The sequence below is a fragment of the Hemicordylus capensis genome, chromosome 13, assembly GCF_027244095.1.
Source record: "Hemicordylus capensis ecotype Gifberg chromosome 13, rHemCap1.1.pri, whole genome shotgun sequence".
Classification (NCBI taxonomy): domain Eukaryota; kingdom Metazoa; phylum Chordata; class Lepidosauria; order Squamata; family Cordylidae; genus Hemicordylus; species Hemicordylus capensis.
The window spans coordinates 9,812,035-9,836,122 of NC_069669.1; the positions used below are offsets into that span (position 1 = coordinate 9,812,035).

The 24,088-nt window shown below is 49.0% G+C and overlaps 2 protein-coding genes across 3 annotated transcripts; both read left to right on the plus strand.

Annotated features, from left to right (window-relative positions):
* Positions 1–3,521, plus strand: PERCC1 (proline and glutamate rich with coiled coil 1). The gene is made up of 2 exons (XM_053276461.1): positions 1–53; positions 2,612–3,521. Exon 2 carries the CDS (start codon positions 2,643–2,645, stop codon positions 3,519–3,521), a length of 879 nt encoding a protein of 292 aa, XP_053132436.1. The 5' UTR covers positions 1–53; positions 2,612–2,642.
* Positions 3,522–6,058: 2,537 nt separating this feature from the next.
* CCDC78 (coiled-coil domain containing 78) lies at positions 6,059–22,185 on the plus strand. 2 transcript variants are annotated; one of them, XM_053276700.1, is made up of 15 exons: positions 6,059–6,268; positions 8,232–8,363; positions 9,653–9,739; positions 10,557–10,736; positions 11,416–11,589; positions 11,928–11,978; positions 12,748–12,836; positions 13,511–13,589; positions 14,066–14,191; positions 16,226–16,437; positions 16,603–16,777; positions 17,944–17,987; positions 19,939–20,005; positions 20,212–20,312; positions 21,829–22,185. In XM_053276700.1, the coding sequence occupies exons 1-15, from the start codon at positions 6,191–6,193 to the stop codon at positions 21,953–21,955; spliced, it is 1,722 nt and encodes a 573-aa protein (XP_053132675.1). In that variant the 5' UTR covers positions 6,059–6,190; the 3' UTR covers positions 21,956–22,185. The 2 variants fall into 2 exon arrangements, with proteins under 2 accessions (XP_053132675.1, XP_053132674.1); XM_053276699.1 differs by lacking the exon at positions 17,944–17,987 and having other exon boundaries at positions 21,829–21,962.
* Positions 22,186–24,088: the final 1,903 nt, after the last annotated feature.

Sequence of the window (24,088 nt, forward strand, 5' to 3'; positions counted from 1 at the left end):
GGAAGGGGCTGAGGTGGCTGAGGAGAGGTGGGGGTCCAGGACACAGCGGACAGGTAAGTCAGGTGAGCTGCAAAAGGGGAGGCCTGAGGAGAGAAAGGAGAAAGGGGCTCGTTTCCCAAGTCAGCATCGCCACCTATGAGCCATTCGACCTGTCAAACAGGCCTGGTCTCCGCAGGCAGCAAAAGGAGGTGGTAGAATCATAGGCAGCTGCCATATACTGAGTCAGACCCTTGGTCCACCTAGCTCAGTATGTCTACCCAGACTGGCAGCGGCTTCTCCAAGGTTGCAGGCAGGAGTCTCTCTCAGCCCTATCTTGGAGATGCAGGGAGGGAACTGGGAACCTTCTGCATTGCTCTTCCCAGAGTGGCTCCATCCCCTAAGGGGGATACTTTACAGTGCTCACGCAGGTAGTCTCCCATTCCAATGCAAACCAGGGCAGACCCTGCTTAGCAAAGGGGGCAAATCATGCTTGCCACCACAAGACCAGCTTTCCTCCCTGAAGTGGCAGAGAGCATGGGATCATTGCAGCTTTGGGAGAGGCCAGCTTTCGAGGCTTTCCTCATGCCCCCAAATTTCCCGTGAATAATAAACTAGCTTTGGGGTTCCCAATCATTTTAAAAACAAGTGAGTTCTTTCTGTCAAAACCCTTTAGCTCAGGAACCTCATAGAGACCTCCTTAAGTGGCGCAGCACGGAAATGCTTGACTAACAAGCAGAAGATTGCCAGTTCGAATCCCCGCTGGTATTATATTGGGCAGCAGCGATATAGAAAGATGCTGAAAGGCATCATCTCATACTGTGCAGGAGGAGGCAATGGGAAACCCCTTCTGTTCAGTGTGTGTGTGTGTGTGTGTGTGTGTGTGCACTCATGCACACATTTAAATGTTAGTTATGAGAAAGGCTGCTTCAGTCACTGGCATATCCGGGCTAAGTTACTCCTGAGTACTTTTACAGAAATGAATAGAAGTAAACTTGCCTCATTAGTTTCAATAAGGCTACTTATGAATAATTAAGTGTGAACCAGCGACTACATTAGCCTGTGTGCATGTACACACACACACACACACACACACACACACACACACACAAATATAAATATTACCATATTTACCCAAATACAAGACAACTCTGAATTTAAGATGAGCCCCTTAAGAAACAGGTTAAATACAGGTTATGTCCTTATTAACCCGAAAGGAGGAGGACTCTGAAAAGATGACCCCTTGCTTTCTATCATGAAAGAACTTGGGGAAAACCTAGTCTTGGATTCAGGTAAATATTTATTTATTCATTCATTCATTCAATTTCTATACCGCCCTTCCAAAAATGGCTCAGGGCGGTTTACATAGAGAAATAATACATAAATAAGATGGATCCCTGTCCCCAAAGGGTTCACAATTTAAAAATAAACCTAAGATACACACCAGCAACAGTCACTGGAGGTGCTGTGCTGGGGGCGGATAGGGCCAGTTACTCTCCCCCTGGTAAATAAAAAGAGAATCGCCACGTTAAAACGGTGCCTCTTTGCCCAGTTAGCAGGGGCAAAGACCATATAATTTGAAGATGGATCACTCCAGTCACCAGCTTGCATCCGGATTAATGAGCATTCCCACTGAAATTAATGGCACAGATTTATTTCTATCAATTCCAATGGGAGCACTCGGAGCGAATTTTCTGAAGCCTGAGGGGAGGTGTCTGCTGAACTTCAGCATGTAGCTAGCCAGTCAGGGGCAGAGGAGGAGGGTCTTCCTCCCTCCCCTTCTGCAGTGGACACACCGCTGAGGATGCATCGGGTTCAAGCTGGTGATGCTCATATGGTTAACAAATAATTTGGCTGCAGTGTAGGGAGGCAGGAGGGCTCTGAGTATCCTCAGGAGAGTTTCAAGTGCCCCTAGAGATACTAGGTCCTCTCACTTTGGGAATGTCTGAACTAGCTCATTACAGAGAAAAGTAATCTAAGCATCTGTCTGATAGGCTGGTTTTCTACCTGCAGGGGACAATTTGTGAAGAGTTCTGAAATATGGCACACATTTTGGTTGTGGTTTGGGTCACAGCGCCTGGAATTCTACCCTGTACAACTGTAGGGTAGGAGTGTGCACGAATCGTGATTCGACACACAATTCGGAACACATCCCCGGCTCCTTTAAAATGGAGGAGAGTGGGTGAATACCTGATCCTCTGCCGTTTGCCGCCACTTCCTGAAATGGCAGCGCCTGGCATCATGCGAGGACAGCTGGGGAAGTTCTCTGCTTGTGTGAACAGATAGCTGGGAGGAGTGTAGCCAATTCAGGAGTGTAGCCAATTTGTATACATTTTTATATTTTTGTATACATTTTGTATATACATGTATAAAATGTTTTAAAAACATGTTTTGTATACATTTTGTATATAAATGTGTACAATTATATAATTGCATACAATTTATATACATTTTGTAAATAAACGTATACAGATGTATACAATTTTTTAATAAATTTGTACAGTGCAAATGTATTACATACATAAATAAATAAATGCAATTAATATTGGCGGGAACAAGGAAAGGTTAATTCATTGGTTAATTCATTGGTTAATTCATTGTGTATCCCATCTTTGGTCACTGTTCCATAGTACAGAGTCAAGAGCACCTGCTGAGTGGAGGAGAAAATGGCGACCGGTGGCGTCATACAGAGCCTAAGCAAGTTCAGGTTTCCCGTGGCATTCCCGCATTCCTTCCTGCCGGCCACCGTCTGCCCGGAGATGACTTTCCAAGACTTATCTGAGGAGGAAGGAATGGAGGAGGAAGAGGAGGAGGAGGAAGAAGAAGAGGAGGAGGAGGAAGGGAGGGAGGATATGGAGGCTGAAGACCGTCCCAGACGCCACAACCCTGACAGACAAGATGAAGGAGCATCCTCTTCCGACTCCGGCCTCAACAATGCAGAAATGACTCTGCAGCTGCTTCGGTTTGCTGAGCGCATCAGCGACGACATCCAGCGATACTTTGGCAGGAAGAGCAAAGAGGACGACTCGGACGCCTGCGACATCTACGAGGACTCCTCTTCCCCTCCGCTGTCGGGGCGGGTGCGCTACTACGCGGACCTGTTCAGGATTTCTCAGAGCGGGGAGCCAGAGGAAGAGGACGGCTTCTCCGGCTCTCTGAAGCCCCTGGTGCACCTCAACCAGCAGCTGTGGCGGTCCCTCTGTTGCGACGAGGGGGCCGAGAAGCTGGGCCCACTAGCCGAGCTCTTTGAATACGGCTTGTGCCCGTATGCCAAGCAGCCAACCGCCTCTGACAGCAGGAAGCTGAGGCTGGAAAGGAAGTACGCCCACGTCACCCCCATGCGCAACAGGAAGTTGCCCTCGTCCTTCTGGAAGGAGCCGGCCCCCAGCCCTGCTTGCATACTCAACAGCAACCCTCCTGATTTTAGTGACCTTCTGGCCAACTGGACTTCTGAAACTAGCCAGGAGGGACTGAATGCCGGCCGAGAGCTGATGAATGAGATCAACAGGCGGGTGGTGGACGCTGACCATTTTGGTGGTCTTTGAGGGTTTAGTGGGGCTACAACAGGAGTCCCCAACCTGGGACACTCCAGATGTTGATGGACTACAACTCCCATCACCCCCAGCCCCAATAGATTGGTGGTCTGTGAGGGTTTAGTAGGGCTACAACAGGGGTTCCCAACCTTCGGTGCTCCAGAACTTGCTGAACTACAACTTCCATCATCCCCAGCCATGATAGATTGTTGCTGGGGATGATGGGAGTTGTAGTTCAGCACCATCTGGAGTGCCTCAGTCTGGGAACCCCTGAACTAGAACATCCAGGTCCTTGTTCCAGCATCAACTCTGGAATCTCCTTTTTTGGGTGCCCTCGCATCTCCCTCCTCACCCTTGCTTGATCTGTATATTTGTAAATAAAGTTTACCAAAAGACAGTCAGTCCAGGATGTTTCTTTCACAAGGACATTAACAGCAAGAGGGCTGCTTTTCCTGGTTGGGGCAGAGTTGCCAACCCTTAATCAGAAATTCTGGTACCCGAGTGGCACCTTTTGCACCTGTTCCTGGATGGTACAGCCGTGAGTTCCATGATGGAACTCAGGGTATGAATGTGATAAAATAAATATACGGGCCTACCTTAGAAGGCTGTTGTGAAGACTTCTGAGCAAATGTGTCAGAAAGGCTGGGAAGAGGCTAAAGCACTGTATAAATACTAAGTTCTATGATGATCCCAGGAGAGTAATTGGGTGTGAGAGAAAGGGATTTCAAAGCATTGGCTCAAAGGCCAAGGAAGGAAAGGAGGTGTTTGTCCATGGGAAATGGTGTAATGATTGAAATGTCTAGAAACAAACCCAGGAGAAGCGTAATCAGGAAAGTCATTTGTCTTCTGCTGAGCAAACTTCTCTGCTTTGCACAAAAAGTCTCTTATCAGCAGCAAAGCAATCCTATCTCCTTTCTCCCTCCAGCCCCCTTTAGGGCAAGTCAATAAATCCTTGGCAAATGTGATTCCTTTTGCTAGAGAAAGAGAGTGGATAGGTCTTAAATCTTCCTAAGCATCCATCATGCCTTGCTCCGGTGACTCTTCCTCAGGTGCCTTTCCGATGTTCTAAAAAGAGCCACCCGGCATCTTCCTGCTCCTCTCCTCCATCCTTCCTCGCCACAAACCACCCCCTGCCCAACATCAGAATCCTAGGACAAGCCAATGCAACATATAGCTAGGCGCAAAATGCAAGGACGGTGCTCCAGCAGCTGTCCAGGGCCTCATTCCTTGTGGTAGCAAGCATGAATTGCCCCCTTTGCTAAGCAATACACAATAAATAAATGCCATAAATAAAATCAATCAGTGGAGTCAGTGTATGACAGCAAACTGCTTGTACTCTTGAAGAGTGATTTGGCAGAGGGAGATTCATCAGCATTCGATTCGAATTTGAACCGAATCATGATTTTTGGTTCGTGCGCACCCCTAGTCAAGACACCTCTGGCCATGGCCCCTGACATCACTGCATCAACATCTCAGCACCTGCGTTTCCCAGCTATTAATGAATGAATCTTTATTTTGGTCAACGACCACAAGAAACAATTGCAAATTACAATTAATTAATAATTCCTCAGAAAAATTTCCCAGCTAGTGATGACTCCGCTAGCTGGCTGGCTGGCTGGCTGGAGAGAAATGAAGCCATCCAGATGACTAGTGAACCAATGGCTAGCTGGGAAGTGCTGGGAGGCAGGCGGGCTTGCCCACCCTGATACTGGCCACATACCCCAATGGCAATGCGTCAACAACCCTGCTGCCAGCCACTTTCTACCTGGCCAGCCTTTGCCAACGGCCTCCAGTTCTTTCGGGACAATCTGTAGCAAGTAAAGTTCATCACTGCCCTCTCGTGGTTATTTGAACAATACAGAACTTAATATCCCACAGGGGGTCCACACAGGGCCTCAGTTTTCATTCTTGGAGTTTTTCAATAAGCCCTTTCCCACATGCAGCAGAATCAAGTGTAGAGCTTTTCCTGGACTGCACCACTTCAGGCTAGGGGGCTTGCGAGTGCACATTTGAAAATTTGCCCACAGAAATCCGAAACTAGCACATCAGGCTTATTCTGCAAGATGGTGGGGAAACCCCACAACAGTGACGAAAAGGAGACATTTGGAAGTGCTGGAACAAAAGAGGAGAGCTGGTCTTGTGGTAGCAAGCATGAATTGCCCCCTTTGCTAAGCAAGGTCCAGCCTGGTTTGCATTTGGATGGGAGACTACATGTGAGCACTGTAAGGTATTCCCCCTCAGGGGATGGGGCCGCTCTGGGAAGAGCAGGAAGGTTCCAATTGCCCTCCCTGGCAGCATCTCCAAGTGAGGGCTGAGAGAGACTCCTGTCTGCAACCTTGGAGAAGCCGCTGCCAGTCTGTGTAGACAATACTGAGCTAGATGGACCAAGGGTCTGACTTGGTAGAAGGCAGCTTCCTAGGTTCCTAGAGTTTAGCAATTTCAGCTTTATCAGACAAGAGCCACACCTGTGTTGCCTGAGCCACTTCCGGAGAGAGCAGGTGAGTCTCTCCCTTCTCAAGGTGAAAGCCACACCCATTAGCAACCTGAGTTGATAGCAACCCTGTCTGTAAAAGATCCGCTGGCAAACACACCCTTTCTCAGCTGCAGCCTCCCTCGGCTTCTTTCTGGATTTCTTCCCCACAGCCAAGAATGCACAACATTCTTGGCATTCTGTCACCCATATGGACGCTGGAAATGCAACCGAGAGCAACAGCATCCGTGCCTTCCGAGAGAGGGTTCAGTTCCTCACCAACGAGAACGTAAGTGCCCAATGCATCCGCAGTTCTCGCCCTGGTCGCCACTGCCAGCAAAAATAAGTCCTGTGGGAGGTAACTGGGCCACAGAGGAGAGGGCTGGTGGTAGCAAGCATGAATTTTCCCCTTTGCTAAGCCAGGCCTGCCCTGGTTTGCATTTGGATGGGAGACTACATGTGTGAGCACTGTCAGATATTCCCCTTAGGAGGTGGGGCTGCTCTGGGAAGAGCATCTTCATGCTTGCATGCCGAAGGTTCTGAGTTCCCTCCCTGGCAGCATCTCCAAGACGAGGCTGAGAGAGACTCCTGCCTGCAACCATGGAGAAGCCGCTGCCAGTCCGGGTAGACCATACTGAGCTGGATGGACCAATGGCCTGACTCAGTATATGGCAGCTTCCTATGTTCCTATATGACTGGAGTAGCCCATCTCAAAACTGTAAGATTCCCTCCCTGGCATCCCAAAGATAGGGTGGCAAGAAGCTCCTGCCTGTAACCTTGAAGAAGCCGCTGCCAGTCTGGGTAGATGCAATACTGAGCTGGATAGTATAAGGAAGCTTCCTATGTTCCTAAAATGGCCCCATGGGGAAAGTACCAGCTAGGCAAGCTTCCTCTTGCTCTCCCTGGTTAACACACTGCAGCCAGCATTTACTCACATCTGCTTCAACCTCCAGGGATCTATCAAGGGGGCGGGGCATAGTACAGGTGTCCCACGTCCCAGCTCCTGTGCTGTTCAATATTTTTGTAAATGATTTGGATGTGGGAGTGGTGGTGGTGGGGAGGTTCTATCAAATCGGCAGGCAGCATGAATCCTGGGAAATGGCTAATGTCATCCAAGACAGAATCAAAATTAAATCCTATCCTATTAAATCCTATATCTGGGCTCAAATATTCAGCCCAAACTAACAAGTCCAAGTCCACCAGAGACAAATGTAAAACCCTGCATTTGAGGAAGAACAATCAAATGCACAAGTCTCATGGCGTGGGGGAGATCTGGGTTAGCAGCCGCACATGTGGGAAAGTTCTAAGAGGGACCCAATTTGAATGTGAGCCAGCAGCATGATGCAGCAACTAAAAAGGCGGACACAATCTTAGGTAGCATTAACAGAGGCATCGTCTCCCGATCATTAATGTCCAGATTGAGAGGGCAACTCCTTCTTCGTGAACCTTGCCACCTATGAAGATCATCAGGGGAGGTCCAGTTGTGGTTACTTACCACCAGCTCATTTGGTGGCGACCAAAAAAACTGGGTCCTCTCTAGGGTTGCCCCAGGGCTCTGGAACGCAGTCCCAAATGAAATCAGACCCTCTTCAACTCTGATTGTTTTAAGTGACTCTTGAAAATGCTAGGGATGTGCAAGCTGGCCGTTGGGCTGGTTTGGTTTGAATCTGGACAGGATTCGAACTGGCCCGGCTCGGTACAGCTTTGAGCTTGGCCAAACTGTGTCCGGTTCGGCCATCGAACCGACCCAAACCAGTTCACAGTTCAGTTTGGGGATACTTGTAACGGGGAATCTCTCAGCTGGGGAATCCTTTACAAGTAAAGGGGCCATCCCCTAATCCTAAAGGCCGTGGTGGTGGGCAAAAGGGCTCTTATTACCTTCAATCTGCAGGCAGCAGTAGCAGCAGAGCACGGTCTCCAAAGACACCAGAGGTGGTGGGGATGGGGGCTCCCAAGCCCCCTGTGCGTCCCCTGAATGACAGCCTGGGCCAGCTGGGTCAGACCTCACTTACGACCCTTTCTGGGCCTCCCATCTGAAGGAGGACATTGATAAACTGGAACAGGGTCAGAGGAGGACAACCAGCGAAGCTGAAAAATGGTCCGGAGCCCTGGAAGTGAGATAGCACTGATATAGATCGATGTTATTCACCTGTTCCATTTGGGGAACAAGTTGGCGAGGCGGGATCCACAGGGCTCTGACGGTGCCGCTCAGGACAGTTTCTCTCCCCCCCACCCCACCCCTCCCTTGCCAGGTTCAGCTTCAAGACAGGAATGAAAGACTGCACGACAAGCTCGGGGAGCTTCAGGGGAAAGTGGGGCACCTGGCCGGATCAAAGACGGACCTGTCAGCCAGACTGGTGCGCAGTGAAGAGGAGAAGCTCAAGGTAAAGGAAGGGGTGGGGGAGAGAGCTGGCCTTGTGGTAGCAAGTATGCATTGTCCCTTTTGCTAAGCAGGGTCTGCCCTGGTTTGCATTTGAATGGGAGACTACATGTGTGAGCACAGTGAGATATTGCAGGTCCACTAGAGGACCAGCAAGCTTGCATGCCGAAGGTTCCCAGTTCCATCCCTGGCAGCATCTCCAAGATAGGGCTGAGAGAGACTCCTGCCTGCAACCTTGGAGAAGCTGCCGCCAGTCTGGGCAGACAATACTGAGCTAGATGGACCAAGGGTCTGACTCAGTATATGGCAGCTTCCTATCTTCCAATATTCCTATGGCAAATCAAGTGCTTGTTGGCTGGGAGAAGGTGAAGAGAGCCATGCCCTGACGCCAGCCACATCCCCTGTGTTGGTGTGCTTGATGGCAGCACAAGCGGTGTGGTTGGCATTGGGAAATGGACATGCTGCCCATCTCCAGTAGTTTTCCAGCTGCCCATCTCCAGTAACAGGGATTTATTTCCAGATGTTGTTGACTCCAACTCCCAGCATTCCCAGCCAAAGGCTATTGCAGCTGGGCATGATGGGAGTTGGGGTCAACACCATCTGGAAATCCCTGTTACGGGGAACACGGTCTGTCTCCCTCTCCCAGCTGGTGAGCTCTTCATTTGCTGGCTGTGTGCCCTGCAGAGGCCAAGGGGGTTCCCGGGAGGGAGAGGGGGCCTCGAGGCAGCCTGCAGACATCGGCGGCCAGGGGATATTAGTGTCCCCCCCCCCTCGCCCGCACTCCAGTGATGGCTAATGTCATCCATTCAACCATATGCTGAACAATCATGTGTTGGACTTAGCATGTAAACAGGGCTCAAGGGCGCCCTGGTTTTCATCTGTGAATGTTAGAAGGTATGAAACACCCCCTGCTAACTGGGGAAAGAGGCACCTTTTAAAAGTGATGATTCTCTTTACTGAGCAGGGGGAGAGCAGCTGGCCCTATCCGTCCCCAGCACAGCATCCTTCCAGTGGCTGTTGCTGCTAATCTATCTTATGCTTCTTTTTTAGATTGTCCCTTTGGGGGCAGGCACTGGCAGCCTATTTCTTTATTTATATCTATGTAAACCACTTTGGGGACGTTTGTTGAAAAATGGTATAGAAATATTCGTCATATTCATATATAAAGTGTGCCATCAAGTCGATTTCGGCTCCTGGCGCGATTATGGGGATTGTAGGCCAACATCTGCAGGAGGGCCAAAGCCGAGCAGCAAAGCTGGACTCAAGGGATGCTTCATTTTCTCTTCCTCTTAGATTTCCAAGGACCTTGTTGATTTCCAGATCGAGACCAATAAAATGAGAGAGCAACACGAGGCAGAAAATTTTGAACTGAAAAATCGGGTAGGTGTGGTTTTGGTAGTCCCAGGTTGCTGTGCTTTTGACAGTGCTGTTCATACTTCACACACTGGGCATTTTGTGAAAAGCAGGATATGAAGTGTATGAGTGTGTGTGTGCATGCACCAGACCACTGTCCATATATGTTTTAAAGAGCCCTCAGCCTGCTTGTGCTATTTAACTATTTATTTGAAATTAGTAAGTTGAGACCCATCATTGAATGGGCAAAGTCATTTTTGTGTAGGTATCCCTGCTGGGAAAGTCCAAGAAATTAAATATCTGCAAAGAATTGTTCATTAATGCCCTTCCAAAAGAGAAGTAAAAGAACGTTTGACATTTGTAGGATTTCAAGTTCAAATATTATCCGTTTTATTGTATAATTGCCATACCGACTAAATTTGAATCATCGTAAATGTGAATCTGAGAAAGATCTTCTGCTTTTAAGGGGCATGATGTCGCTTTTGAATTATTGATCTAATTACTGAGTCTTGAAAAAACCGGTTGAGAACAATAACAATTGACATATGCTTATTATATGCAGAAGTTCTGCTAAAAATTACCAAAGAAATTATTTAAACCTTTCACCCAGCATATTCTAGTGTCAAAAGTTGTGCATTCAGCTAATTTTTAACAAGGTGTGCATTCAAGCACTGTGCATGCAAAATTTGTTGGGTAATCACAAAATATGTCTTGAGGTTGTACAAACTCTTCCAAATACGGAACAGATGTCAAAAACGGCATTACGTTTTTAAATATCATTACTTTAAAGCAATCTTTTTAAATTACTGCACTATTTCTCCCTCCCTGGATTTTGCATTCCTAGATCCTGGCCTTGGAGAATCATGTTCTGGAGGTTGAACTACATTTTGAGAAGGTCACTGGGGAACGGGACGCCTTCCGAGAGCGCCTCCGTGCCCTGGAAGCCAACCGCAAGGAGCTGGCGGACGAGTACCTCATTTTGAAGAGCAATTATCTTGCGTTGGGCAAGGAGCATGAGCAGGAAGTACGGCTTGCCAATGCAATTAACTATAGAAAATGGCTCCGGGCCATTTTTGACCTCTGGGCTGGTTGCCAGATAGGTGTGTGTGAAAGCCAAAAGATTGGGCTTGTTGCTTGCATGATGTGAGTAAAACAGGAATTTGGTGAGCATCATTTTCTTACTGTGCTTACTGGGAGGAGAGCTGTGGTATCGAGCATGACTTGTCCCCTTTGCTAAGCAGGGTCCACCCTGGTTTGCATTTGAATGGAAAATTGCACATGTGAGCACTGTCAGATATTCTCCTTAGGGGATGGAGTCGCTCTGGGAAGAGCATCTAGGTTCCAAGTTCCCTCCCTGGCAGCATCTCCAAGAGAGGGCTGAGAGAGAGACGCCTGCCTACAACCTTGGAGAAGCTGCTGCTGCCAGTCTGGGTAGATAGTGCTGAGCTAGATGGACCAAGGGTCTGACTCGGTAGAAGGCAGCTTCCTCTGTTCCTAAGCATGATGTTCATTTGGCGCGCATGCTTCAACTGTGTCGCCTACATGTGCACTGAATGCAAGCAGTTCTTGAGGTCAGCCCCCAAAGGACCTTAAGGGCAGACCCATAGCTCTGGGCAAGAGCATCTATTTGGGAGTCCAGACTGAAGAAAGAACTCCACCCTGACCCTGGTTCAACTTGCTCCCTCCCCTGTTCTGTTTTGCAGGTCACCAAGAATGAAGAGTTGAGTGTAGAGTTACTAAACCTGGCAAACACCATGAATTCCCTTCCTCGTGCCAAGGGTAATAGCCCCAGGGCCTGGGCCCAAACGAATGAACCTTCCCCTGAGTTGGAGAGGGTCCGTGCTCTGGTCCACCGTCTCTCAGCCCGCAAAGTGAAGGTATGAGTCTTTACTTCTCTTCATGCCAGACACGTGTATTGGTATCAGATCTGTTTCAATGCCACTGATTTCCCAAAAGAATTCTGGGAATTGTAGTTTGGTAAGGTCGCTGACAAGAATTGGATCCTCAAGGTTCCTCAGGGCAAGGGAAAATAGTACCCCGGGGAACTATCCGATCTCCAAGGTTCCCCATGGCTCCCTGAGGCAAGGGGAAATAGTTGAATAACTTCAACTACAAGGTGGTACTGCAGATGCATTGTTTCCTTTCATTCTGCAAAAGTCTTTCTCTTCCTGATAAGATCTAATTAAATTTGTCTTCCATTTCTTATCACCATTAGCCAGAAGATGTGGTAGCTTCGGAACATGAACGTCAGAAACTGGAGAAAAGTGTGAGTGTCCAGCTTGGGGCCAGCCTGTGACATTTTGGTGCCTGAAAGGGAAAACCAAAATGGCATTCCCCCATTCACATAAATTAACATGGGTCACAGTCTCTGGGGGAAGTTTTCCTGCACAAGCCCCATTGACGTAAATGTGACTGTGCGCTTGTGCAGTCACTGTTCATTTCAGTGGGGTGTGCACATAATGTCTAGGACCAGGGAGGCAAGACGCACTTGCTGAAACACCTCTTGCCCTCAAAGTTTAACATTTGAATAGATCCATTCACACAAGTGTCTGAATCTAGGTTCAGTGTGGGTTACCAACATTAGTGTGATTGTGTGAATCCATGCCAAGGTGGGAATCTCGGGCCATAAACCACCTTGGCATGGGTTCACACAATCACTTCGATGCTGGTAACCCACATTGAACCTAGCTCCAAATGATTGTGTGAACAGGCCTAGTACATGTCCTGCTGAGCACTTCCCCAAGAAAGCACTCAGGATCTTTCCTCATTCTCAGCGCTGAGGTCATTCCACACATTCCATTTCTGAGAACACAAGATTTATTTTTAATTGTACATCTAAATGTTTAGTGTACACCCCCATCACAGCCTGAGGATATGGTCCTGCCAGCATCCTTCTATTCATAGTAATCCTTCCTGGTAACCTAGGATGCGGTAGGTTGTTTCCCTTCAGTTTCCTGTCCTCATCTCTGAGGCTCAGTCCTGGTACTTGTAGAAGGCTGTAGCAAATCCTTTTACAATGCTTGCTCTCCCTTCAGCTGTTTGGGAACCAGGGTCACGTCACGGAAGAAATCGAGAAGATGAAAGAAATGTACAACTCCCAACAACAGAAGCTGGAGGAGAGAATGTGAGTGAGGCCATCAGGCCGCATAGCTTAATGCAACTTGGCTACCAATCTAGTTTGGCTTTTGTGTCATTTCAACTGGCAAGGAACATGAGAACTAGTAATGAAAATGGCAATTTTGCGATTTTTCATTTTGGTTCCCCAAAACAATCCTGGGATAATGGGATCTGTAGGACAACATCTGGGGAACAGTGTGCCCTGTAACAGGGATTCCCGGATGTTGTGCACTACAAATCCCCCCCACCCCCCACCCCCCACCAAGGGCCATCACTGCTGGGGATGATGGGAGTTGTAGTCCACAACATCTGGGAATCCCTGTTACAGGGAACGCTGCTGGGGACCCAAGTCTGAGAAGCTCTGCTTCAGCCCCTACACCGTCATCGTGTGGCCTGCTCACCAGACCCAAGGATGGGTCCGGTGAGCAGATTCTAATCTTGGATGGGCTTCTGCTATGCTTCCTCTGTCGCTTCCTGTGACATAGGACCGAAGAGAGCAACCTTACACCAAGCCAAATCAGTGGTCCCCTCTAGCTCAGGGTTGTCTACACAGACTGACAGAGGCTCTCCAAGGTTTTGGGCAGGGGTCTTTCCCAGCCCTACCTGGAGATGCTGCCAGGGGCTGAACTTGGAGGAGAGCTGGTCTTGTGGCAGCAAGCATGAATTGTCCCCTTTGTACAGGGTGGCCATGGGCAAAGAGCTCCAAGAAGCCAAGAAAGCCATTCGGAACACACAGCACAAGCTAGCAGAACAGTCAGCGGTAAGAGGCGCATGGCGATCTTTGGGGGGGGGTGAGGGGGAGAATGTATGTGTGTGGTGAGGGGAGAAGGATGCCAGGGAACAAGTGAAAACTGTCAATAAATCAAAGCAGACAACTGTTAGAACAGAAACAGATACTTCAGGGTGGAGATGTGCTAGGTGTTTGCATCTGCAGATTTCTTGTAAGCATGCATAGGAAGCAGTCTTGTGAGCTACAGCGCTGTCACCCCAGGTATACCAATGGCAATTGCTGGCAGTGAATATGTAAAACCTCCATGTTCAGGAGCAGCTTGCTGCTGAATGGCAGTGGTGGGTGGGGCAATTGTGGGAGGAGCCTGTGGCCTACCGGTGGGCTTCCAAGAAGCAAGGTGAACTAGGTGGACGTTTGTTCTGATCGTGCAGGGCTCTTCCTCTCTTGAGGAACCCTTTAGGAATCCACCGATTACCAGGATAACCTTTGCTAAACTCTGGCTGTAGGTCCTGCTCTCCTCTCAGAGCCAACTCCAAGATGTAGAGGCAGAGAATTCCCGGCTGCAGCTGCAGTTGAAAGAGCTGAATGAGGAATATCGGTCCCGGCTTGTTCAATACATCACAGACCTGGCGGTGAGCATTTCCTTCTGGGGCGTGGGGAGGGGCAGGAAAATGAGCTGCAGTCGATCTTCTCTATCAACCCTGCCTCCCCCGAACAAACAAAACCAAAAATCCAATTCCTCCCAGAGGAACTCCAGATATGTGCCCAAGAACCCTGCCTCCTACAATTGGAATGCATTTGTATTGGGTCACGTTGCAGAACTGACCTCATGCCATGTTGCAGAGATTCAAGAGCTGATAGAGGTGATAAGATAGATGGAGGTGACGGGAGATGACGTTCTAAACCGTCTGGAAAAATTAAGAATTAACAAATCGCCAGGGCCAGACGGCATCCACTCAAGTGTCCTTAAAGAACTCAAATGTGAAATTGCCAACTTGCTTGCAAAAATATGTAACTTATCCCTACAATCAGGCTCTGTTCCAGAGGACTGGAAAGTAGCTAATGTAACTCCGGTTTTTAAGAAAGGATCCAGCAGGGATCTGGGAAATCACAGGCCGGTTAGCTTAACTTCGTTGCTGGATAAATTGATGGAAAGCATCCTTAAGGACAAATTTGATAAACACATAGAAGGAGAGGCCATGCTGAAGATTGATTGATCAAGTGCCGTCAAGTCGGTGTTGACTCTTGGCGACCACATAGAGAGATTCTCTCCAGGATGATCTGTCTTCAACTTGACCTTGAAGGTCTCTCAGTGGTGCCTTCATTGCTGTCGTGATCGAGTCCATCCACCTTGCTGCTGGTCGTCCACTTCTTCTCTTTCCTTCCACTTTCCCCAGCATTATGGATTTCTCAAAGGAACTAGGTCTTTGCATAATGTGTCCGAAGTATGAAAGTTTGAGCCTGGTCATTTGTGCTTCGAGTGAAGGCATGGCTTCTATAAGGGCATGTCTTGCTTTACCAACCTTTTGGAATTCTTTGAGTGTCAACAGGTGTGGATAAAGATAATCCAGTTCAGGGATTCTAAACATTGGTTCCCCAGATGTTCTTGGACTTCAACTCCCAGAATCCCCAATCAAAAGCCACTGGGGCTGGGGATTATGGGAGCTGAAGTCCAATAACATCTGGGGACCCAACACTGAGAATCCCTGATCCAGTTGACATAGAATATGTGGACTTTCAAAAAGCTTCTGACAAAGTTCCTCATCAAAAACGATTGAGAAAACTTAGCAGTCATGGGATAAGGTGACAGGTTCATGTGTGGACTGGTAACTGGTTGGAGGACGGGAAACAGAGGGAAGGAACAGACAGTTCTCATTTTATGCATGGTGTGGAGAGAGGATTTTTTTTTTCTCCCTCTCTCATAACACTAGAACCAGGGGTCATCCCATGAAACGGATTGTCAAGAAATTTAGGACTGACTTTTTCACACAGTGCACAATTAACCTATGGAATTCTCTTCCACAAGATGTGATGACAGCCACCAGCCTGGATGGCTTTAAGAAGGGCTTAGATAAATTCAGGGAGGACAAGTCTGTCAATGGCTACTAGCCTGAGGGATACAGGCCACCTTCAGCCTAAGAGGCGATGTGCCTCTCAATACCAGTTGCAGGGGAGCAACAGCGGGAGAGAGGACATGCCCTCAGCTCTTGCCTGGTGGGAAACAGGATGCTGGACTAAATAGGCTTCCTTGGGCCTGATCCAGCAGGGCTGTTCTTATGTAAAATTCACTTGGCTTCTGAAATCCTGGTATATTCATCAGATACGTTTGATGAATATCCCAGGATCTTTGGGCAGTTCTCCTGTGGGCAAGTCTCAGAGGGCAGGGAATCCTGTTGCATCTCTAAACTGAGTGTGATTTCCTTCATACCCGTCACCGAAATGCAACAGAATTATTTGATCCCAACGGATCCAACAGCCCACCCACTCTCCTTCCCGCCACTGGCCTCCGCCAAACCAGTGAATCCTGCAGAGATCTTCCAGGCAAACTCCTTTCCAGATTAGGAGTCTGTAGCTCCCAGCAGCCTTCAATTCATGCATTTCTTAGGGCATGCTAGTATTCTGCCACCCGGAATGACGACATGTGGAATGGCTCTGTGTGTTTCCAGGAATACATGGACAGCAAGGCAGGGGCGACAGCCAGGACCAGCAAAACCTCGTCCGAGCCAGCACACATGAAGCGCTTTGTGGACAGCATGCTGAATGACGTCCGAGCTTCCTATAAGTCCCGGGAGGAGCAGCTGGCAGGAGCCGCACGGGGCTACAAGAAGCGCCTGCAGAACCTGGTCAAAAGGCACGAGAGCCTGTTGATTGCTTACAGGTAGGGGCAGAGTCCTTATCGGAAGGGGCCCAATGCCTGTCACACAGATGGTGAACCACGACAGTATTTGTGCTGAAGCCATTTGGGAAGTTGCACCCCATAGATGGCTGGGGGTATCATGGTCCTCCTAGGCCCAAGAAGAGTCACTTTTCTGGTCCGGGGCAGGATGCAGCGGGAACAGATCCGGTCACTGGGCGGCAAAGAGATGGAGCCTGGCCCGCCAGAACACCACTTTAGCATCACGGACGCTGAGCTGTTGACCAGCACCTCTCAAGAGCTGAACCGGCTGCGGGATGACAAAGCCAGACTGGAAGGCCAGCTGTACGAACTGCAGATGAAGGTAGGAACCTAGGAAGCTGCCAGATGCTGAGTCAGACCATAGGTCCATCTAGCTCAGTATTGTCTTCACAGACTGGCAGCGGCTTCTCCAAGGATGCAGGCAGGAGTCTCTCTCAGCCCTACCTGGAGATGCTGCCAGGGATTGAACCTGGGACCTTCTGCAGGCAAAGTAGATGCTCTACAGTTGAGTCGAGAATGCTCCTAATGAACATATGAAGCCGCCCTCTATCGAGTCAGACCCTTGGTCCATCTGGCTGAGGATTGTCTATAACAGGGCTGTACAATTTTGGCTTTGGGACTAGAACTCCCATAACACCCAGCCACAGGGGCCAATAGTCAGGGATTATGGAACTTGTATTCCAACATCTGCAGCAGGGCCAAAGTGGTACAGCCCTTGTCTGGGCTGATTGGCAGCGGCTTCTCCAAGGTTTCAAGCAGGAGTCTCTCCCAGCCCTACCTGGTGATGCTGCCAGGGATTGAACCTGGGACCTTCTGCATCCAAAGCAGATGCTCCAACACTGAGCTACGGCCCCATCCACTAAGAACGTCTTACAGCAGAGGGTGTTGATAGGGAGTTGCCCATCCAAATGCAAACCAGGGTGGGACCTGCTTAGCAAAGGGGACAAGTCATGCTCACTACCGCAAGGTTGCCGGTTTGAATCCCTGCTGGCACTATATTGGGCAGCAGCGATATAGGAAGCTGCTGAAAGGCATCATCTCAGACTGCACGGGAGGAGGCAATGGTAAACCCCTCCTGTATTCTACCAAAGACAACCACAGGGCTCTGTGGGTGCCGGGGCTCTATGGGTGCCAGGAGTCAGAATCGACTTGATGGCACACTTGACCTTTACCGCAAGGCCAGCTTACTCATGATGGCGGATGCATGAATTTTTGGAGGCACAAATCACAGACCTGGTGAAGATGGTCATGATCAATGAAGATTATAGGGAAAGGCAAGTCGGCAGACAAGTTCTTGCCAGAATTTCTTCTTTATGTAATCCGTACGGAGATCTCTTTGTTGTTGTTGTTGTTGTTGTTGAAAAGTGGTCTATAAATATGAATAATGAATAATTTGGTGGAATTTCTCCACCCAACATTGTGTTGCACCTATCCATGGGCCCTGCAGAGGGACAAAAGCTAAACCTCCTCTTTGGTTTTCTCTTGCAGATACAGTTCAGTGACAATGCTGGCTTGGGGACATCAGCCCCACAGTGAGTACTTCCTGTTCTCACATAAGGCTGTCTGAATGGCGGTCCAAGACGTTTTGCTGCCTGGGGTGAAGGAGAATGTGACGCCTCTCTTGTCCGAAGGTGGATGCGAAGCATTCTCAGGCTGTGCTGCTGAGGCAGTGAGCTCTCTGAAGGTTCACCAAGCTAGCCCAGAGTGGCAGAGGTGATCCTGGCTGACACTGGGGACAGAAGAGGGATACCTCCGGGGGCCAGGAGGGGAAGTGGAATAGCATGCCCTAGTGGGGCGAGGAAGGACAGTGGCAGGCAGGGAGGCCCATGGGGGCGGCACCAATGGGGGCAGGAGACCGGCACATGCTGATCTCTGCACCCCTCTTGATCCTGATCTTGTGGTAGCAAGCATGAATTCTCCCCTTTGCTGAGCAGGGTCCACCATGGTTTGCATTTGGATGGGAGACTACATGTGTGAGGACTGTACGATATTTCCCTTAGGAGATGGGGCTACTCTGGGAAGAGCATCTGCCTGTTTGCATGCAGAAGGTCCTAAGTTCACTCCTTGGCAGCGTCTCCAAGATAGGGCTGAGAGAGAGACTCCTGCCTTGCAACCTTGGAGACGCCGCTGTCAGTCTGTGAAGACAATACTGAGCTGGATGGACCAAGGGTCTGACTCAGTATATGGCAGCTTCCTATGTTCCTCGGACAGTTTTTCTCCATTAATACACGCACAAGGAAAATGCAGGTGGGCCCTTCTATCATGGGGACCCCTCCATAAAGAGTGAGTGTGAACAAAGTGTGAGAATCCCAAATTAAGCCGCCATCTTTGAAGTACTCCCAAACACAAAATTCTTTCTCCAGCGTTTTAGCTGCTCACATGCCCCCTAGAGGGCGCCCTTGCAGTAGCAACAACCTCCTAAAGCCATCAGCGTTCGCACAATGCATTCCTCAGTTCATACCATCCTTTCTATACAGTCAGAATTCCCTGAACATCAAATGTGACCTATATTTTGCTTATGCAGTCCCCGGACAGTCTAGAAAGAACTTTCCCACGGCTTGCCTGCATATTTCCCCACAATTGGATCGCCGATCGCCACATTTTGAGCTGCCACAAAGAAATGAGTGGATTTGGCCAGAAGCACAAAAACAATTAAAAAACAGGAATACTACTAATAATGCCAGAGCTGACCTCCCACAACCCCAGGCCTCCATTTCTCGCCGCCAGCAGCCCACTGATTCAGATAATGCTGGGCTTGCACATTTGCTGGAATTATGAAACGGCCGATCCTTTGGTGGAGTGTTTCCCGGCTGTCTATCCCAGGGTGATCAACCATCCCAGGGTGGTCAACTTCAACCATCCCAGGGTGATCAACAGTCTTCACTGTCTATCCTAGGTGTTCAACTTCTAGAACGAAAAGTGCCCAGAACTCAGGAGCTCTGTTTTTAAGAGGCAACTGAGTTTGCTACATCCAGGATGGAGAGCTGTGTTTAGTTTTCACCAAACTTTGCAGGAATTTAGAGCCATCTTCATATAAAATCTTTTTCGGTCTCCAAGAAGTACATTTACTGTTGTGAATGAAGATGATTGCTCTTCTTAAGATAGCTCTTCTTCTTCATCTTGAGACTTGTCCACCTTGAGGTTTTTCTGTACTTGATGTAAAATGTTGCTACTCGTTCTGACGAAGAATTCGAAAACGTTTAGTGCTACACGTTCTGGTTCAACATTATATAATTCATTTTTCTCATGAAAGTTGTGTGGTTCTTATTTCATATATTTTTTCCATTAAAGTTGTATATTAGTATTCTCATAGTTATTATATTGATATTGTCATGAATATATTTTTGATATTCTTCATACGTTATGAGCACTGTGACTTCTTCCTTTCCCCCATAGCTTCTGGGGCAGGATCAGGGCTGGGTTAACTGGTGGGCAGAGGGAATTTTCCAGCTTCTGCTCACATCGGGTCTTGTGTTTGCTTAGTACGCTGGACGAGGAAGGCTGGGCAAAGCTTCAGAAGCAGCTCCAGGAATTCACACGCAACACACAGGTAAAAACGCTCGGGTTACACAGCAGGCCAAGGGTGACTGGGGCACACCCCAGAGTGTGTGGGGCACTGCTGCCTAGACTTTGGCCCCGAGGTCTGGTCAGAACGATGCCACTGGGGCCAAGCCGGCCTCCTCCCTCGCCTAGATACAACCGTGTGAATAACCCTCTGGCTTCCGTGCTTCTTCGGTTGCTTTCCCACCACCGCAGGAGGAGCTGGAGAAGGAGAGGAGTCAGCTGCTGGCCCGGGCCACCGTGGCGGAAGAACAGCTGGCTGAACTGCAGGAGTATGTGGATAAGCACCTTGTGAGGTAGGGCCCACGGCCCTTTATAGCTTCCGGATCTTGGGAGTCGGGGGGAGTAGCTGGGCTCCTTAAGGAGTCGATAGGATGTGAGGAATGGCGAGCTCACCCATCAGGTCTTGCCACGTCTCAACCTTGGAACCCGTGCCTGATAGTAAGGCACAGTGTTCCCTCTAACAGGGATTCCCAGATGTGGTGGACTACAATCCCCAGAATCCCCAGCTGCAATGGCTTTTGCTTGGGGATTCTGGGAGTTGTAGTCCACCACGGCTGGGAATCCCCGTTAGAGGGAACACTGGTAGGGAAGTTCACATGATCAACATTCAGGGTAGGAGGAAGCTCCTACCCAAGTTCAAGAGCTGCGTGTGCTCCCGTTTGCTGACGGTGTGTCAGTTAAAAACAAGATGGGAGGAGAGCTCCAGGGGAAGAGAGCCCCTGGTGGCGCAGTGGTAAAACTGCCGCCCTGTAACCAGAAGGTTGCAAGATCGATCCTGACCAGGGGCTCAAGGTTGACTCAGCCTTCCATGCTTCTGAGGTCGGTAAAATGAGTACCTAGAATGTTGGGGGGCAATATGCTAAATCATTGTAAACCACTTAGAGAGCTTTCAGCTATAGAGCGGTATATAAATGTAAGTGCTATTGCTATCTCTGGTACCCTGCTGAGCAAAGAGGAACCTTTTTAAAGTGGTGATTTTCTTAGAGCAGGGGGGGAGCAACCGGCCCTATCCATCCCTAGCACAGCGTTCCTCCAGTGGCTATTGCTGGTGTCTCTCTTAAGTTTCCTTTTTTAGATTGTGAGCCCTTTGGAAACAGGGAGCCATTTCATTTATTTATTCTTATTTCTCTTGTGTAAACTGCTTTGGGAACTTTGGTTGAAAAGTGGTAGATAAATATTCCGTGTAGTACAGCTGGTCTTCTGGTAGCAAACATGAATTGTGCCCTTTGCAAAGCAGGTTCCAGCCTGGTTTGCATTCAAATTGAAGACTATGTGTGTTAGCACTGTGAGATATTCCCCTTAAGGGATGGGCCCATAGGTCAATGGGACAACATCTTCATTTATGCATGCAGAAGACTCCAAGTTCCCTTCCTGGCATCTCCAAGACGGGGCTGAGAGAGACTCCTGCCTGCAGTCCTGGAGAAGCTGCTGCCAGTCTGTGTAGACAATACTGAACTAGACAGACCAAGGGTCTGACTCAGTAGAAGGCAGCTTCCTAAGGTCAGAGGCAGGGAGCTGGATTGTGAGGTAAGCCCCTGCTAGGTACGAGAAGTGCACCCAATTCTGCCCCCAGCTTCAGAATGAGGTATAGGAAATGTCTACCCCGTTGGGGCTTGAGGGACGAGCAGGTTCCCCACCTCCAACCTTGCTTTTAACGATTACACAATCAGCAAACGGGTGCACGTATAGCTCCCGAATTAGGCTGCTCCTACCTGGACATTGATTGTGTAAGCTGCCCTAGTGTGTCTGGACTGATCCTGTCCCTGAAATGGGTGGATTGCTCTTTCTCTTCTCCTCTCCATACTGCAGGTACAAACAAGAGATCTTGAGGCTGAGAAAACTCATGGGAACAGAGGGTTCCCGTGCCTTTAGCGCCGGGGGGTCCGATGCCCCACTGATTTTGAAAGCCAAAAGGAATTTCAGCAACGAAACATAGTCTCGGCAGCGCCAGCTTCGGAAGGGGTGGCCTGGATCATCCTTGGCGTCTGGGTCCGGACGGCGACTGGACTACATCGGTGGGTGGGTCTGTCCCTCAAAGAGGATGCTCAAAACCATCAGCTCCTCGCCTTCCAGAAACTATTTGTGCTTTTAATTTCTTAACGCTGCCCTTTCTTCAAGGAGCTCAGGGTGGCAGAGAAGTGTTTCTCCCCCTGCCCATTTTATTGTATTTACTACGGATGTGCAAAAAATTTCGGGCACAGAACGATCTGTGCCCGAAACGAACAATTTCGGGTGATTCGGGGCCGAACCGAATCACCCCCGATGTCCCCCAATATTTTTCGGGCACGAGCCGAATCACCCGAATTTCGGGCACGAAAAATTCGGGTGATTCGGTTCACGGTTGATTTTTGGTGAATTTTTAAAGTTTTAGTGACTTTGGGGCAGTTCGGGGGCATAGCATGGGATCTGGGCAAAAGGAGTGGGGTGGGGTGGTAGTGCCTAATGGGTGCAGGCTGCCACCCCAATTTCAGGGGGATTGGGCCAAGGGCTGATTTTTGGTAAATTTCTGAAAATTTCATGTCTTTGGGGCAGATTGGGGCAGAAAGTGGGGCCTGGGGCAGAATAGTGGGGTGGGGTGGTAGTGCCTCATGGGTGGAGGCTACCACCCCAATTTCAGGGGGTTTGGACAAAGGGCTGATTTTTTGAGAATTTTTGAAGTTTTAGTGACTTTGGGGCAGTTTGGGGGCAGAAAGTGGATCTGCCCCAAAATAGTGGGGTGGGGTGGTAGTGCCTAATGGGTGGAGGCTACCACCCCCATTTCAGGGGGATTGGGCAGAGGGCTGATTTTTTGAGAATTTTTGAAGTTTGGGTGTCTTTGGGGCAGATTGGGGGCAGAAAGTGGATCTGCCCCAAAGGAGTGGGGTGGGCTGGTAGATAGTGCCTAATGGCTGGAGGCTACCACCCATCCCCAATTTAAGAGTGATTGGGCAGAGGGGGGAATTATGGTGAATTTATTTTTATGAGGTTTGTCTTCATAAGGTGAAGTGTGCTAAACTGATTACTTCCTCATATTCATAGTAAGTGTGAAAAAGTGAAAGTGGGGTCATGAGAGTTGTTTAATTGAAAAAATATCTCATTTGCTATGATAGAATGAGAATTCACACCTCAGAAAAAACTTCTGAGGTGTGAATTCTCATTCTATCATAGCAAATGAGATATTTTTTCAATTAAACAACTCTCATGACCCCACTTTCACTTTTTCACACTTTCCTTTACTATGAATAATATGAGGAAGTAATCAGTTTAGCACACTTCACCTTATGAAGACAAACCTCATAAAAATAAATTCACCAAAATTCCCCCCTCTGCCCAATCACTCTTAAATTGGGGATGGGTGGTAGCCTCCAGCCATTAGGCACTATCTACCAGCCCACCCCACTCCTTTGGGGCAGATCCACTTTCTGCCCCCAATCTGCCCCAAAGACACCCAAACTTCAAAAATTCTCAAAAAATCAGCCCTCTGCCCAATCCCCCTGAAATGGGGGTGGTAGCCTCCACCCATTAGGCACTACCACCCCACCCCACTATTTTGGGGCAGATCCACTTTCTGCCCCCAAACTGCCCCAAAGTCACTAAAACTTCAAAAATTCTCAAAAAATCAGCCCTTTGTCCAAACCCCCTGAAATTGGGGTGGTAGCCTCCACCCATGAGGCACTACCACCCCACCCCACTATTCTGCCCCAGGCCCCACTTTCTGCCCCAATGACATGAAATTTTCAGAAATTTACCAAAAATCAGCCCTTGGCCCAATCCCCCTGAAATTGGGGTGGCAGCCTGCACCCATTAGGCACTACCACCCCACCCCACTCCTTTTGCCCAGATCCCATGCTATGCCCCCGAACTGCCCCAAAGTCACTAAAACTTTAAAAATTCACCAAAAATCAGGATTTTGCCCAATCTGCCTGAAATTGGGGTGGTAGACTCTACCCATTGGGCACTACCACCCCACCCCAAAATTTTGCCCCTGGGCCCCTTTTTACCCCCCCAAATCGATTCGGATTAAATCCGAATCCGAACCGAATCAAGGGTGATTCGGGTGACCCAGATTCGGGCACAAAACAGAACAGGG